The sequence below is a fragment of the Barbus barbus genome (genome assembly GCF_936440315.1).
Source record: "Barbus barbus genome assembly, chromosome: 24".
Taxonomy (NCBI): domain Eukaryota; kingdom Metazoa; phylum Chordata; class Actinopteri; order Cypriniformes; family Cyprinidae; genus Barbus; species Barbus barbus.
In genome coordinates this window covers 24,227,612-24,245,345 of record NC_136752.1, presented here as the reverse complement: position 1 = coordinate 24,245,345, position 17,734 = coordinate 24,227,612, and the positions used below count along the sequence as shown (strand labels likewise).

Genomic DNA, 17,734 nt, shown 5'->3' with positions numbered 1-17,734 from the left:
ATTCCTAATGAATAAGAAAGTTGTGCTACCGGAATCAGCATGGTTATGACCACATTCACGTAACCACAGTCTTTGCAGCTCACATTCTGCTGAAGCCCAAAATGTTCATATCTTAAACACAACACTCAATACACAGAAAGTAGATGCAAACAGTAAGCAAATAAAGGTGTTCTACACCGAGACGATGCAAATCAAAATCATCTTTAAGGCGGAAACTGCACTGCAGGTGAAAGGACAGCATATTTGTGCACTGCAGTGTCTTTTCACAGGCCCTCGAGGACTGAAACCCCAGTTAGGAAGTGTGAGAAGGTCATAAATCACTCCACTACGAAGCTTTCTAACACAGCCCTCTGTCAGACATTCACATCCCAAAAGCTTCCGCTACATGACTGGTTTTACCCTCTGAATGCCGACCCAAATCAGAACTATACATTCTTATCCTCTGAGATGTCCACTGCACGGGTTTAACAGAGACTCTTAGACACTATAAACAGATCTCATCTATTCCACTTACACTGGTAAATTACAAACCAGCACTTAATGACCTGATAAAGCTATTCATAGTCATGATTCTCTGCCGAGAGCGTGTTGTGACCTCAGGTTAGAGTTGATGGGATACCAGTCTGCTTGTTTATCAATGCAAAGATTCGATCTTATCACCAGTTGTACCCCTTGAGAAGGTTGTGGGTCGAAGACGATAACAATCCGACGTCGAAAGTACAATCAACTATTGAACCATCTTCCATCACAGTGCATATTATGGATTAATCGATAAAACCAACAACTGGCCATTCTTAAGCAGGGGCAAAACAAACAAGAAATGAGCACTAATGTTTGACGGTACCATCATGTGCTGGAGCTCATCTCAGCAAGGCCTGTATAACAGATGGCCACTCTTTTGGGATCTGAAAGAAAGCCATTACGACGAGAGAACCTCCTGGAAGCGGTATTATCGAAATGAAGGTTGACCTCCAGAGCTATTTGGCAGGGAAATGACATTGGCAGCATCTGCAAGGTGGTACAATCCTGAATGTTTATTCTGGGCTGACAGATACTGGACAGTAATTCAAAGAACATTATCTGGCAGGACATTTTTTTTTAAAAGAAATGACCTTTTGACCCCATGGTGCATGTCTACAAATAATCAAACACGGGACACAAAGTAAAATCTAAGAAAGTTTCAAGCTAATACAATAACACACCTACTCTGTAAAACTTAAACAGCACTGAATTGGTATTTAAACATAAATAATCAGTATTGTCTTGACTGCATGATTATTAGTTATGCAGTTTACATTTGATTATGTTTTTATTTCTTAACGCTTACTTGAATACTTGGTGATAGTCAAAACAAAAAAGACAATTCTTCTATATGAATTACTTTAGTATGTGACAAACAAACATGTTTTGAAAAATTTATATTTTAATTTTATACAATATAATAAAATTCAAAAAGGTGTCTTTTTTGGACCCCTACACACAAAAAATTGTACTCTGACATAGAAACAAAATCATTTATTATTGATCATAGTTGATTTTTACTTGTCTTGAATAAATTACTTAAATGCTGACAAAATGTTTACTTGAGATAATATATTGCATCTGAAGGTTGCATACCATTGTGTTAAATTATTAAATTTAACAATTAATAGCTTAATTCGTATTTAACCTCTTTAATAAAGGAATATTATAGTTATGTTTTAATATTAATATTATATTATTATAATATTATAGTATAGTATAGTATTATAGTATATATTAAAATATTAGTTACATTTCAGTGTTTCCCACAGGATTTCGTGAGACTTGTGGCAGTATAAATAGTAAACTCGACCCATTAATACTACGTTAACCAAGAATCACTCTCACTATACTCCTTAAATCCTGATTTATAAATCGCAACATCGTCTGATAAAATCAATATACATCGAACTTACACTAAAAAGCGACTATATGCGGTGGTTTTGGCTATATTAGCTAGGCTACTGTTTTGTCTCATTCAGTGCACTGCCTGTGTCTGAGTAACAAACTATGTGCATATTAACAGACAAATTATGTTCATATTTAAAAGTCATGCATGTCATGTGACACAGCAGCCACGATAGCACTGTATAACTGATATAGGCTTGTTTTATTCATTTTATACATTTTTTAATTATTCATTTCCCTATTGTAAGTTATAGCCTAATTATAACACTTATTTTACAGAGAGTAGGCTAAAGAACATTACATTATCAAATAAGATTTTCATTCAGTCCAGAGTTCAGGCACTCACAAAAACTCTGATTGGCCATTTCATTCATAAGCTCAACAGAATCGTGTGTGATTGGTTATAATGAAGCGCTGTACAAACGCGTCTGTATCTGGCTCAGCGATAAGCCAAAGCGCGAACACAGATTTGAATTTAGCAGCTGATGCTGTGCCGCACTGAACAATACAATCACACAAGTGTGATTAGATCAAATTTAAAAAAATATTTGGCAATTTTTTCCCATAACGGGCACATACTGACAAACCTAGCAACTTTTTTGAAAAAAAACCTTGGCTATCTTTCAGTTGGAAGATGTCTCCAGTACGGCCCCGCGAGCAGAGGCGTCATAAATTTTTATTTTCTATTTTCGGGAAGTAGGCTATCCTTATGACAAAATATTTTAATAAGACTGAATTTGTATTTAACCTTATCACGCTTAATAAAAATGCATTAAGTTTAATTATAACACTGCATGTCCACTATTATTCAAACAACGAACAAGTTATAAAAGTGAGCAAAGAACATTTACATTATCAAAGAATAGAACAATTCAGTCTAGTGTGAGTGTAAGCACTCTAAAAAAAAAGCTATACGCTAATCAGTGATGTCTGCAGTGTATGATGATTTGATCTCTTACATCGCATGTAGCCTACTGCACTTTGTTGTTTCTGATGAGAGAATTCGAGAGTGCGCTGACAAAAACATGAATCAGATGTTAATATTTAGTAAAATCCCCTTAAATAATAGAAACATTAAAGAAAAAAAATAAATATTGAACTAAAAATCACAAAAGAACAAATATATATTGGTTCGCATATAACTCTGTATTCATTTGTATGTTAATCTAAAAGAGTTTGGGCTGTTTAATATTAGGATTTTGTAAAAAATCCCCCACCATGGCCCCGCCCTGCAACATCAAGCCCCGCCCCCAGCACCCCCCAGATAAAATATGTTCCCGCAGCTATGTTCACAACACAACCAAACAAAGAAATGCAGTGCAAATTGAAAAAAAAAAAAAAAAGACTACAAATTAAGAAAACAACTTTCGTCAATTTGACAATCACACGCGCTGCAAATGCTCACAACAAAACCAAACAAAGAAACGCAAGTGTAAGAGATAATAATAGTAATAAAAACAAAAATGTGTCACCAAATATACTTGGGCGGCTGTCAATTGGCCCGCCCAGGTAAAGTCTATGTGTGGGAAACACTGCATTTAATAGTTATGATTCTTGGCTCATTTCGTGACCAAAAAAAAAAAAGAAAATGAGTCAGTTTAATGAGTCAGTTGGCCCAGTAATCACTCTGAATGATTCTCTGACATATTCCATTTCTATGCCAATAATTAGCAAATTCAACTGTGATTAATCAATTTAAAAATTATTGAAAAAAAAGAACCAGTAATTTGTTCATAAATCGGACATCACTGATTGTGCTGTTCATTTGTTTGTGCATGCAACCAATAAGAACAACAAAGTAGTGTTGCTTGTTTTATTGTCCTATATTTTACCATGTCCTCAACATACAAAGGGCTGGTAAAATCACTCTGGACCCCTCACATCCAGCACACTCCCTCTTTGAACTGTTGCCGTCTGGTCGACGCTACAGAGCTCTGAGCACCAGAACGACCAGACACAGAAACAGTTTCTTCCCTCAGGCAATCCATCTCATTAACACTTGAACTCTTAACAATAAACATGAAACACACAACACTATCATACTTTTTATTTTTCACACATACTTATTACATTTCAAATTTGCACCTAGCATACCTGTACATACTGAATTGTCTATTTTGTATAATGTGTTTGTACTATTTGGCATATTGTCCATTTTTGTATTTTTATTTAAAAAAAAATTATTATCTGTGTCCTGTCCTGTTGCTGTCATTCTGTCGCACTGTAGCTACCGTCACTAAAACAAATTCCTAGTATGTGCAAACATACCTGACAATAAAGCTAATTCTGATTCTGACATTCAATTCAGACTGCAAGCTCCCAACTCAGCTAAAAAAATAATAATAATAATAATAGTTTTGCCGCAGGGTTGTAGATTCAGCAGCAGGGTACTGTCGCTACTGAATACAAACAGTAAAACATTACCTCCTCTAGTGACACTGTTGTAACGAGGAAAATATCTAAACAGACTGTATCAGTGAACGCCGAGGACTGACACAATCTCTAGTCAGAGCTTCTAAAGCACAATACATGACTTCAAAAATAAGATTAGGCTGGTGATTACAGCTGAAACACGAAGACTCGTCTTGCTCAGCAAGAAGCTGTTTGTAAGCACATCTCCAGACAGCAGAAACTCCTAAAGCCTGCTGTGACACTGGACGATGGGCTTCAAGCAACAAACAAAACGCACATAAGCCAATGTCCATCAAAACCAGACCATAATTCTGCCAGAGCATCTGTAGGAATCCATCAGCCCTATTCAAGGCAGAACGTGCAAACTCCGGTGCAACACAGCTGTCTGCGGAATCCTAAAAGCATCAAACCATTTAGTACCAAAGATGCTCCAATTTGTGTTTGCCAGCAGGCAGCCAACTGGCAGAAGAAAAACACACACGCAAACACTGCAATCATTAACTCGAAATCACCCTCTTCAAACAGATGGGAGTTTCTTCAACTACGGGAACTTTCATGTCTCAGGGGTTGATTTTTATGAAAACAGATTGCAACTTTTTTCTTCTTGTTTTATGAAGGTCACATTAAAATATGAGACATTATAAGGGCAGGAGAGAGTTCACTCTTATAAAAATTAAAAGGGAGAAATTGTCATTTGCAATATGGCAGCTGCAGTCCTGTCTTACATTGTCAAAAGAGCCAGGTGCCTTTTTTATAGCACCATTGTTTGTTTATGTACTCAATATATGCATATCAACTGAGCCTAGCTTCAAAAATAGTTTTTTTATGTGATTTTAGCTAAACTTGCACTTGTACAAGTGTGGAAAATAATGCCAGGAGGTGTTACCAAGATAGTCATCAAGTAAACTGACTGCCTTATGCCGTTTAGATTTAAAAAGGCCTCGGGAATTTTTACTGTGTATTATTTCGTTTTGCTTCTTTTCAAATGCCTTATGCATAGATTTTATTGTTTACCCTGATCACTGACCCAGCTGTTTAATCTCAACTTATGAAATTCCATCATGAAAACATTTTTTTAAATTACGGTCGTGTAAATAAACATTCAAGATTTACAAATCTACAAAAAATGACAACTATCACAACAATTTTGGTAATAAAAGTTATTAATTTTGCTGTTATTTGTATGTTTTATATATACACATACATATATACATACATACACACACACATACATACATATATATATATATATATTAGAATTTAATAAAGTTGTAAACTAATCTTTTAAACTTCATGTTGTTATAATAATTATTTTGCAGCTAAATTTATTTGTTATAAAAAGTAATAAATATTTATTTTTAAATAACTTAAAACAAAGTTATAAATATATTTTTCCACAAATCAAGCGCATGTTTGCAAGAAAGAAACCTGCAAGTAATTGTTATAAGTGTATATATTAACTGATAAGATATTAAAATGTTTTATAATATTTCAACTTTATACCACAAATGATATTATTTTAGCTGCTAAAAAGTTATTAATTTGTTTTATAAAATACTAATTTTTTAATAACTTTAATATTTAAAAAAACTAATAATATTTTGCTGCAAATCAAAGGCTAGTGTTTAACAAGAAATCGGAGTTAAGAAAAAGTCAAGGTAAAGTTCTGCTTCCAAACAAAGACTCATTCTAATTCAAAATCAATGAAATAAAATTCCAACACCTCTGCTAGTTGCTTTATTCAGTTTCTGATCTGTGCCCCAAACACACAGCTACGCATATGACTTTTGTTGGGCCATTAATATAAGTGAGGCTGTATACTGACAGAACATCATGGTTCAGCAGCCATTGTGCTAAATGAGCACACAAGGGCTTAGAGCCAGACTGATGCGTTCTTCCTCTTTCCTGCCACTTATCTATGCTCTTCTGCACTTCTAAAAAAATGTGATGCGTTTTTATTTAATTGCACAGTTCATGGCAGGGACCATCACACAATGGCTTCATTCACTGTTGGGAAATGGTTATTTCCAAATCACAATCAGACTGGTGGACATTGAGGAGAAAAATACAGAAGGAGAGTAGGCCTTTTCCCTGTGTGTTTTATTAGAGGAAATGGTCGTGAGAGACGAGCATGTACATTCGGGAACTGCAGACAGTTCATACTGTACCGAGCGGCTTCATTAGCCAAGGCTTTGTCTCAGTCCACACTGGTTTCTTACACAGGGATCCAGTCTGGAGGATCTGCTCCTCTCTGTGCTCAGATGATTGGCAGGGTGATGCGGAGGTGACAAATTGTTGAATAGAGTCATTATTTTTGTTTTCTTCTCGTAGCTTCGTAAAATTACGGTTGAACCACTGATGTCACATGGATTATTTTAGCGATCTCCTTGCTATGTTTCTGAGCCTTGATCATGTAAGGAGGGTCAGAGAGCTCTCAGAATGCATCAAAAATATCTTAATTTGTGTTCCGAAGATGAATGCAAGTCTCACAGGTTTGGAACGACATGAGGGTGAGTAATTACATGACAGAATTTTCATTTTTGGGTGAACTATCGCTTTAAGAATAATTAGGTCTGCATGATATGGAGGAAAAAAAACGTAATAAACAACATGATCATCTTCTAAATAAATGAATAAACGTATGATTAACCCTCAAAGACCGAGACAGGCACCTGCGGCTAAAAATAACTATGTTCTTAAATGTTTAATAACTTTTGAGCCACAAATCCTATCTGAATGCTTTAGTGCTAAAGTGTCGGAAAGCAGAGAATCGCCGCTTTTCGGAGAGATCGCATTCGTCTCGTTTGGATATTCAGAGGCTCCGTAGCGTACGTGATTACGTCACCACATTTTGACAACATTGATTCGTCAGAAGAAAGCAATGCATTTCATCCCTCTGAGCCAAACAGAAACGATTGTTGATGCTTAGTCCTACCCTCCGTGCCCAGATCGGTTCCAACTGTCATAGTCTTGGTCATGGTCTTTTGAACCGTTGTTTAGCAGGTTTCTTTGGAAATCGGAGCAAACGCAGAGTGAAAGTAAAGTGTGTCGTGCATGCATGAAAACAAACACACAATAACACATTTGTATGAGAGCACTCTCTGAACAAGTCCAGAAAAACACAGGAGAGAGCACTTTGGCATAAAACAAAATAAAAACAAAGGATGAAAAAGCGGTACATATCGGATAAAACACTGGAATTTAGGTATTCGCGTTGCTAGGCTATGTCCCGGTAAAATCAATTCTGACGCAGTGCAGGCAGCGGATCGATCCGTTTGGCTGTTACATTATGTAAATAATACTTATATAGTTCATAAAGATCATTTGCACAATTTTTTTCTGTTGCACTCTGTCTGTATATTTTGTTATTAGAAAACAGTTTCCATTTTCTTTACTCCCTAAATGTTTTTGGTCACATCAGTATCATTAGTAAAGTAAATATACCTGTTTTTCACTGAAAGGCTCCTATAACAATATTGTAATAAATGGCTATAACTTCCTTGGTGAATGTTATGTAGAAAAAAAATTATTTGGAAGTGTAAAACACCCAGATACAACTTTCTAAAGAAAAAAAAAAATTTAACTTCAGGAGTTTTTGATTGAGTACACAGTAAAAAAAAAAACACCCAATTATTGCTTGCATTTTTCTTAAAATTATGGAAATTCTTAGAGAATAGGTCTGAAAAAAAATAAGTACAGGCATGTCAGGTCCCCCAAAATGTTCAAGGTCTTTAAGGGTTAATGTCTCAAATCAATTTAAATGATTTTTATGTACTAAATTTACACGAATGCCATCTAGAACATTCAATTTAAACAATTTGAGAGAATGGTGTTGTTTTTTTGTTTTTTGACAAAACTTTCCTCACTCCCATCTCCCAGTCTGCACAAATTACATATTTTATGTAGCTGTTGCAGTACCAGAGATGTCAAATGTACCAGAACTTCAATTAATTGCTAATCAACAGTCCTCAGGTGCATCGATCAAATTATAAAATGATAAACATCAATTTAAGATCAACACAGTCTCCTAGCTTCTATCCTAGACTATAATGTAGTTTCAATGGCCTTAAACAAACCCAGAGTGTGTAAAATATTCAAACTCTCTAATCCACGGATTCTGAAGCCTTAATGATTTTTTCATGGTTGGTTAAATGCAATTCATCAGAAATTTGTATATACTGCACAAGATTTAATGCACTTAATGTAAGTGAGGTCAAATGCGTGAGAGAAAGACCTTTGTGCTCCTCGTCTCTGTGCATGCGACATGGCACAGAATACATTTAAAACTAGTGGCAACAATCTCACACGTCCGGAACACACAAGCAGGCGTAATGTCTTGACTAAGCACTTCCATATGGCGTGACTGCAGCCTGATTTTTCTCTGTGCGCTAAAGCCCTGTGGGTTGTAAAGTGTCTGTTTTTGTGACCGCCCTGGTGATCACGACTTCCAGTAAGGTCTTACGCTACGCATCGGCATGTGTGATCTGACCGGCCGGTCTCAACAGCTCACATCTCACTGAGGAACAAGATCTAAAGCAGCACAAAACAGTCATTCCAGCTGCCTGGCCAGGTACAATAACCCTGACCAGCATATTCCAGATCATCTTTTATTCAAAGCCAACGTACCATTAACCCAACCTCTAAATGTATAATGGCAAACCCTGCCAGACAAAACGAGTGTTCAGTGGTCTCTGATGTGGCCACACGCCCCATGGGGCCAACCTTACTATTTGAGAAATTGACGAGCACTCAAAACTGCCTGGAAACGTACGGCACAACAAAAAAGGCTGGGAGGTAATAGCATGTGAGAGAGCTGTCTGGCTTTGACTGACATGGGAGCCGTTTTAAAAGGCGCACACTCGCAAGGCTGTAGCGCATGAGAAAGAGTGTAATGTACTTCTTGCCAGATTGTTATTCTGATAGTGTCTGAGCCAAATAAATTAAGACTGTATATTCTACTGGCACATCCGAAGCAAAATTATAGAGGTTAATCAAATGTGCGCTGTAAATCCCGGCCTGCCCTCCAGCTGAGTGCCAATTGACTGTGTGGAGTTTACAACACAACAACAGCACCTCGGATGAATCTTTCAGAACACACTCAATCTCCATTCTAAAAAACAGCAATATGCATGACTTGCAAGATTCAGAGAACTCTATTAATTAAGAGGATACAAGGCTGGAAACTGTCTGTAGGGTTAAAAAAAATTAAATCCCTCATTTTAGCAGATTTTCAATAGTGATGCACAAGAACTGTCCGTAAATGATAATTATTTTAAAATTGCTTGTGTTTAGAATAAAGTATTTTTTTCTAAATGACTAATGACTTTTTTTTCAGTGTATATAAACATCAAACATCTAACAACAGTATAAAAATTAAAAACAGTGAAATGAAACAATCAAAAACTGAATTTCCAAATGTGTTTAAAAAAGACAGAAAATGCCAGCGCTTTTGACTGAATCATAATGCAATCAATCATTTTTCAAGAAATGAAACGGGTGCATCATTCATTTTCATCTGTAAAAATATTTCAATAGTTTTAAAATGCCCTAGGTTTCAAAGTAAGGTTTTGGATAAAATTAAGAAGGCATTAATTTTTATAACGTAAAGATGACTCCGAATTGACAAGAGACAAAAAAAATAAAAAAAATTTAATAAATTGACAAGGAAAACACTAGTGCTGTACGATAAATGATTTTTAAACTGCGTTTTAATTGTTCAGTTGCGTACTAAAATCAATTGTTAATCAATTAGTGAAGCTATAAAAATGTGCGCCAATAATCTACTATAAAATAAAATAAAAATAAACACACATAAATAATTAGGGTGTTTCAAACTTTTTTTTGAAGGCACTGGGAGGAGCTAAATGATATTATTATTATTACATCATGCAGGTAGCATAAGAGTGTGATAATGTGTTGTTGCTGCATCCTCTTAGTTATTGATGTATATTACAAACCTCACAGGAAGATGGACAGTCCTTATTATTCACACATTAGTATGCCCACTCACAACCTGTGCTTTTCAGCTTCAAAACAGAAACGGGTCAAGAGGGTGATGGGCAAAAGCAGCAAAACAATTTCTTTACAGGCAAGGAAAACAATGCGAAAAGGGCACCAAAGAGGATCACGGTATCGTGAAACTATATTTGTGCGGTATGACCGTGCTATTCCTGCCCGATGAAGTCAGAAATGGTTTTGTTTGTCCTCTTGAAAGCATAGACCCAGACGGAGCTTGTGAAGTGAGACAGACCGGAGAGAAATCAAAAGCCTTTTTGATGGAGGTCACCTAACCACCTGTGCAGCATTGATTGACAGTTCTGACTGCTTACCAATTTACTGTTGGGACGTGAAGCTGTACGTGCACGAATCATAGTTTCATGGTCAGAGAGACACTCTAGACAGACACTCACCAAACAAATTGCTAGAGTGGCCTTGCTTAGAGACGGGACGCAGTTCGTTGGAGCCCCAGGCGTAGCGCTTGTAATTGTCCCAAGAAAACTGCATCATCTGAGGAGAGAGAGTGAGAGATGAAGAGGTTACCTTTGTGCATTCTGGTTAATTTCTTCACGGCAAAGGTAAAACATCACAGAAATTACAAAACCAGAAGTAAAATGAATGCGTCAACAACTAACATACAAGTGACTGGGCTAAGCAAGGATCAATAGTATTCATTAATTTGATTAAATCAACAGTCAAAATGCTTAATGGATCCATATCAGCACAAATGAGCAGTGCAGACACGCTTAATTAAGAGAGAAAAATATCAATGCTCACACGTCAGGTATCATTTTATTTGTGGATAAAAATGGGCTGTGCGCACACGGTTTTTGATTCCTACACAGATTTTGTACAGTAGCATTAACAACCAATTAATCATTAATGTCAATGAAAATGACCAGGGTTTCTGCAGGATTTTTAAGCTCCAATTTAAGACCTGCACAAATAAAATTAATACCATATGATCGGGGTAGGGCAATGTCTATAGTTACATATTAAAAACTGTAAAATGATTGTAAAAAGTATGATTTATAGTTCAGATATAAAATGATAAACTTCACATTTCAGCCTTTAAACCATTAAGAAAATGGATGAGTCAAAATGATCAATTATTATATTATCTTAACAAATACATTTTACTTAGAGCCGTAAATGTGAACTGGTGGATTGATAAGAAGATAATGCATTGTAAAAATCTGTGTGTTTGCAGGGTAAAAACATGGGTCGATTTTCGCATTGGTCTGAACAAAAACAACAAGCTTATCTAAAATGCACATTCATTTTCTGCCAGTAGGTGGCACTTTCAGAAAGGCAGAAATATAGCAGTTTCCCTGGTAACAGCAGTACACAAAGCACCTATGCAGCACTCATGTTTATTTAATGAAATCATGGGCTTTTAAAGTTGACTCATTATCAATTATAATTTAAGACTTCTTGAAATCATAACTGAGGCTTTGTTTTACAATTTTGGCCTTAAATTAGATGCATAAAATTTTAAGACTTTTTAAGGACCCGCGGGAACTCTGAATGACAATCAATTATTGAAATTCTCAAAAACTGACATTCGCATAACATCGTAAAGTGATAGTGAAAGTTGATATTATAAATAATGAAATCAAGAAAAAAAAAAAACATGCAGTTCACCACACTACAAAACAGAGAAGAGGAAAGTGTAACCACATTTATTTAGACAAATAAATCAATGAATAGCAAATAGGATTTTAAAGGAACACTCCACTATTTTTAAATAGGCTCATTTTCCAATTCCACAAGAGTTAAACAGTTGAGTTTTAACATTTCCTAATCCATTCAGCCGATCTCCAGGTCTGGCGCTAGCACTTTTAGCGTAGCTTAGCATAGATTATTGAATCTGATTAGAGCATTAGCATCTCGCTCAAAAATGACCAAAGTGTTTCAATATTTTTCCTATTTAAAACTTGACTCTTCTGTAGTTACATCGTGTACCAAGACTGACGGAAAATGAAAAGTTGCGATTTTCTAGGCCGATATGGCTAGGAACTATACTCTCATTCCGACGTAATAAATCAAGTAACTTTGCTGCCGTACCATGGGTGCCGCAGGTGCAATGATATTACCCAGCCCCTGAAAATAGTCCTCCGCTATATCATAACTAGTTACCTAGCTGGGGACTATTTTCAGGTCATTTTTGAGTGAGATGGTAATGGTCTAATCAGATTCAATGATCTATGCTAAGCTACGCTAAAAGTGCTACCGCCAAACCCAGAGATTGACTGAATGGATTTGAAAACGGTAAAACTCAACTGTTTAACTCTTGGGGAGTTAGAAAACGAGCCTATTTTCAAAAAATAGTGGAGTGTTCTTTTAACATTGAAAAGACACACACACGTACGTTATAAAACAAAACACTAAAATCAGACCATAAATAATCATAATGCGCAACACAAGTAAAAGTAGTATTCCTCATCTGCAACACTTTAGTGCCAATTAACACACCATATGTTAGGTCTAGCTTTAAAAGACCTTTAAGTGATGATGTGAAGTACGGCCATTCTTCTTATAGACCTTTTCAGAATGGTTCATTTAAATTTAATAATATTATCTTCTCCTTGAGTTAACGTCACAGGATGTTTGCATGCACTACAGGAGTGTCTAATAATTATTCATGAGACTGCAGGGCCTTATCCAATGAGAAGGTTCTGCCTCATTATTAGTAAAGACATTACGTGACATTTTCCTAAGACTTGCATTTCAAACACTCTTCACTGAAACACGGATCATGAGAGTCTGTTTGCATGCTTTCCCCTCGATGCTGACAAAGCAACAGGTTTTCAAATCAATGATTGACTCCTCGGACATGTTTGTGTGTAAAAGGCATTTAATATGGGAGCTTTAATATTCATGGAGAGGTGGACTGGGACTTGTATAAGACGCAGTTTCAGACAAAGGCTATATATCCATTTACATATCCTTTTAAATCAATGTTGCATAACTGTAATTAAAAATGCAAAGCACAATTACACATTGTTAAAGCAAAAAAAAAAAAGAAGCTGATCTGAACCAAACTGATCGGCATTTAATTGTGCATAAAATTACAGATATAAAATGACATATTTGTGCAATGTGTTTTAAGCTTACAAAACAGTGTTTGAGCATTATAGTGAGCATTTGTAAGAACATCTGAAATGCCATTAAAGCAGCTTTATACACATTTTCTATATTTCTCAAAGCAAGACATTTTAAAAGAAAAGAGCAAACCAAAATTGTGTAGCTAAATCACTGGATTAATGGCTGAATATTTCAAAAACACAAGCAAAAAAACGTGTTACCATTTCATTTTTTGGCATTTTTGTTTAGTTAAAACTCTTAATTTATTATGTGGAAGGGGAAAAGCAGCTGCATTATTTACTAAGGATGTGTGGCGTGTAGAGGAAACAAAGATCGGCAGAAATATGCAGAACTCATTCACTGAGACAGGATGGCGCTGATGATCCCAGAGAAACAATGATTTGAGAAGGATGAAATATCCTCAGTAATTTGTGTGTTAAGTAATCCACCTCCAGCTCATCCATTCTAAAACTCACAAGAAAGTGTTTTTAGACCACAGTAAAATTCACTCTCCCCAGGGGTGTCAGTTAGCAGGTCAAGAGAAACAGACCTGCTGTTCTCCCTGGAGAGCATCAGACAGCACCAAAGAGAGAGAGAGAAAAAAAAACATCTCTTGACACACACACACACACACACACACACACTCTTCGGACTGGATAAAGTAATTTGCAGCCTCGGCACAGTCTCCCAATACCAGCCAACTGGCTCCAGTGAAATTAGATCAGTTTATCGACTGGAGGCCTAACTTTAAGTGTGTCCTAATCATGTAACTCTCTTTGCTTTCAAAAGATAGCCACTCAACACCAAATATACTGATTGAAAAAGAAAAGAATTGGAAACAAATGTCTTTAGCTGAGGACCCCAGGCTGGAGATAAGAAGATGAACAAAAGATGTCCTGCAGGCCTCCAACTGGTTGAGATGATGAACACAAGCAGTATTTATTCTTACCAGTGCTTCCTGCACCGTTGAATCTACAGCCCGAAAAGGCAAAAAGAAATACAGGCATTTTACTTGAATAATATAGGTATTTTAATTGATTATATCAATTATATAAAATGTATATAAAAATGTATTTAGTTTTCTTTCCTGAAGTGTGTGTGTGTGTGTGTGTGTGTGCATGTTTATGTGGTTTATGAGGACACAAATTTGTATAATGACATGGGTATGACAGAGGTATTACAATATGAAGGTGGTTTATGAGGACACTGCCTATGTCCCCGTAATTCAAAAGGCTTAAAAAAAACATACTAAATGGTGTTTTTTTTTTTTTATCTAAAAATGCACAAAGTCTCCTGTGAGGGCTAAGTTTAGGTGTAGGGTTGGTGTAGGGCAATAACACACACAGTTTGTTCAGTATAAAAACTATTACGCCTATGGAGAGTCCCCATAAACCACAAAAACCAACGTGTGTGTGTTTGTGTGTGTGTGTTTAAGTTGAAGCACTAAAATTACTACAGTAAGACTTAAATTAAACCTAAATATAAATATAACAATCTCAATTTTTAAGAAGCATATAACAAAATAACTTACATTTGAACTACAATTAAAATAAAAACTGAAATAATATAAAATAAAAATAAAAAAAATCTAAACAGGCCATGCAGAATACAAAATTAGCATTTAGTGCATTGTCATTTCTGGTTGCAATCAGTATTTGAAAAAGCCATTCATGACTACGTACTGTCTGTACCTAAGCAAATTTGCTGAATGCAAACTTAAACTATGAAATAAAAATCAAATAAAAATATATGGAATATGAATATGAAGAATGATTTGTTTTTTAAAAAATGGTTACAAATAAACAAATAAAAAAAGAAGTACAACGTACATGGAAACGTAAATAAATACTGTCCAATCCTTTTTTTTTTCTCTATCCAATTTACTACTGGATGTAAAAAAGCATAAAATAAAGGTTGCTATACACCATGAATTTACAGTGAATCAGTCTGAATCAAAACTTCTGACAATTCACTGAATCATGTTTTTTTTTTTGCTTTGCTTTGGTCACATAATTGACATATGTAACTGTTATGTCTTGTTTATCGTGAGAAAGTCACGCAGTCGAACGTGTCTACAACATAAATCAGTTTAAATCCAAACACAGATTCTGCTTTATCGAAATTGCTTTTTCAGGAGGAGTTTAATACCTGAAAATTCTAATATGTCCGGCGTAATCCTATCATGTGTGGATGTGCCTGCCATCTGTCTGCAGCGCTCCGGGTGAGTGATTCCCATCTCTGAGACGGCAGCGGGCGCCAGTGACGTCAATGAGCAACAAGGTTACGGCCCACATGCGATTACTGCGGTGACGGCACCCAAAGGGTCAAGACATGGTGCAAACAGCACACAGAACCTCAGACAACCTTCAGCGGATGAAACACAAGCGTGAGGTCTGGCTGACCGGGGACTGACGCTGAGTGGCTTATGTCAGGCCAGCGGAGAGGACAGGCGCCACATGAACCTGGTGAGGATGCTTGAAACCAGATTTATCGGCTAGCTTTTGCCTTGCTCTGTCTCTCTCACACAGTACTGAGAGGCGTTTTACACGCCCTGTCTGACAATCCACCCCACAGCCTGCCAAACAGATCAAACAGCTGCCACAAGCTCGAGGTGCTCTGGAGCACGTGCTCCTTCCTAGAGGACCATCTCTTTCTGGGAATATGCTCGAAATAGACTGATGCAGTGTGACTATGAAACAGTCCAAACAATGTAATAAAACATAAAAAAACAGCTTCATTAAAAGGTAAAAACATTAAAAAAGCACAAATGTTTTCAACATTTATAATAAGAAATGTTTCTTAAGCACCAATTTAGAATATTAGCATGATTTCAGAAGGATCATGTGACCCTGAAGACTGGGGCAATAATGCTGAAAATTCAACTTTGCCATCACATGAATAAATTCTAATTTTCAGTTATTTTTATTTTTTAACCTACGAAAGAATAAGATAATTACTTTAAACACCCACGATATAGAGATATATAGATATATATATATAGACACACACACACACACACACACACAGTGCCCTCCATAAGTATTGGAACAGTAAAGACAATATTGCTCTGTTGGCTGTGGAGTCAAGACATCAGACAGAGGGATGAAACTCTTAGCTTCTTAAACATCTATGAGTTGAATCACCCAATAATAAAATGTGACATTCTGTAGTTTTGTCTCATATTCATCTTTTAATCATATTTGTAAATGACTTGACTCCACAGCCAACAGAGCAATTTTGTCTTTACTGTTCCAATACTTCTGGAGGGCACTGTATGTGTATTTGTGTGCATGTGTGTGTGTGTGGGTATGTATGTATACACACACATACATAAATATACACACGCATACATACACACACACACACACACACACACACACACAAAAGAACCTAATTTGTAATTAAATTTTTATAAAATACACAAAGAAAATAAATGACAGATTAACAAGTTCTAGATTAACCTTACTAATCATGTACCTTGTTACGATGTTTTCAATTTTGTACACTGAACACTGTGTTCCATTTGCTGTACGGAAATGACTCGTGCTTCCTGTCTTAAGGGAAATGGAGAGGAAATGGGGTTGGCATAGGGGGGGTAAATGGGATCCAAGAAGGGATCAGAAAAAGGCAGTTTTTAGGTTAAACAAAGTGAGGGGAAAAGGAAAATGGACCGTGTGATCCTGACAGAATGAAATGGCAGCAAAAAGTGCTTTTGTATTTTGGACCCTATAAAGGGTGAGAGAAAGAGAGAAAGAACTCTGCAATCAGCACGCTAGTAGAAGCACGAGTGCTAAAACTGAAACCATCACAATCTCAGTGCTGGGTAAAATTCATCACCCACTCTCCATATACCGTCTGCCTTTTATCTTCTGCATGTTAATTTTAAGTTTTCCCACTGAGGCTACTTTCTATTGCAACAGCTGCCCGCAAACACTGCAAATTCAGCCCCTCCTACTGTACCCGCCTGCCCGTTCCCAAACCCTTCATCTCTCTTCGTAACACCCCTTAATATGCCTCTTTTTTCTTCCTTACACCACCAGGGACCAATGCATGCTGACTGTGCTTTTTCCCTGCTTCAGAACAGTAGTGAAAGTCGTTTAAGACTTCAAAACAACAAGTTCACAGTCATGGATCGGTGCAGGTTCCCAGAACATGCATCGACAGCTCCACTGTTTCTCTGGAACTGTGCACTGCTTTGCATGGCCGCACAGTGTGTTTGTGTAAAAGCATCCAGTCGGATCAATGCCAGATATTGAGTCTGGTTAATGTTCACTGACATCAGACTCAAGGCAGAGAGAGGGAAACCCAC

The 17,734-nt window shown here is 36.5% G+C and overlaps 1 protein-coding gene across 1 annotated transcript in view; it reads right to left on the bottom strand.

The window, feature by feature from the left end:
• Positions 1-17,734, bottom strand: part of LOC306843987 (mannosyl-oligosaccharide 1,2-alpha-mannosidase IA-like) — a 116,025-nt gene that overhangs the window by 77,317 nt on the left and 20,974 nt on the right. The window contains exon 2 of the mRNA XM_079375769.1: positions 10,752-10,848. Within this exon, the coding sequence (XP_079231895.1) occupies positions 10,752-10,848 (97 nt within the window). The remainder of the gene's footprint in view (positions 1-10,751; positions 10,849-17,734) is intronic.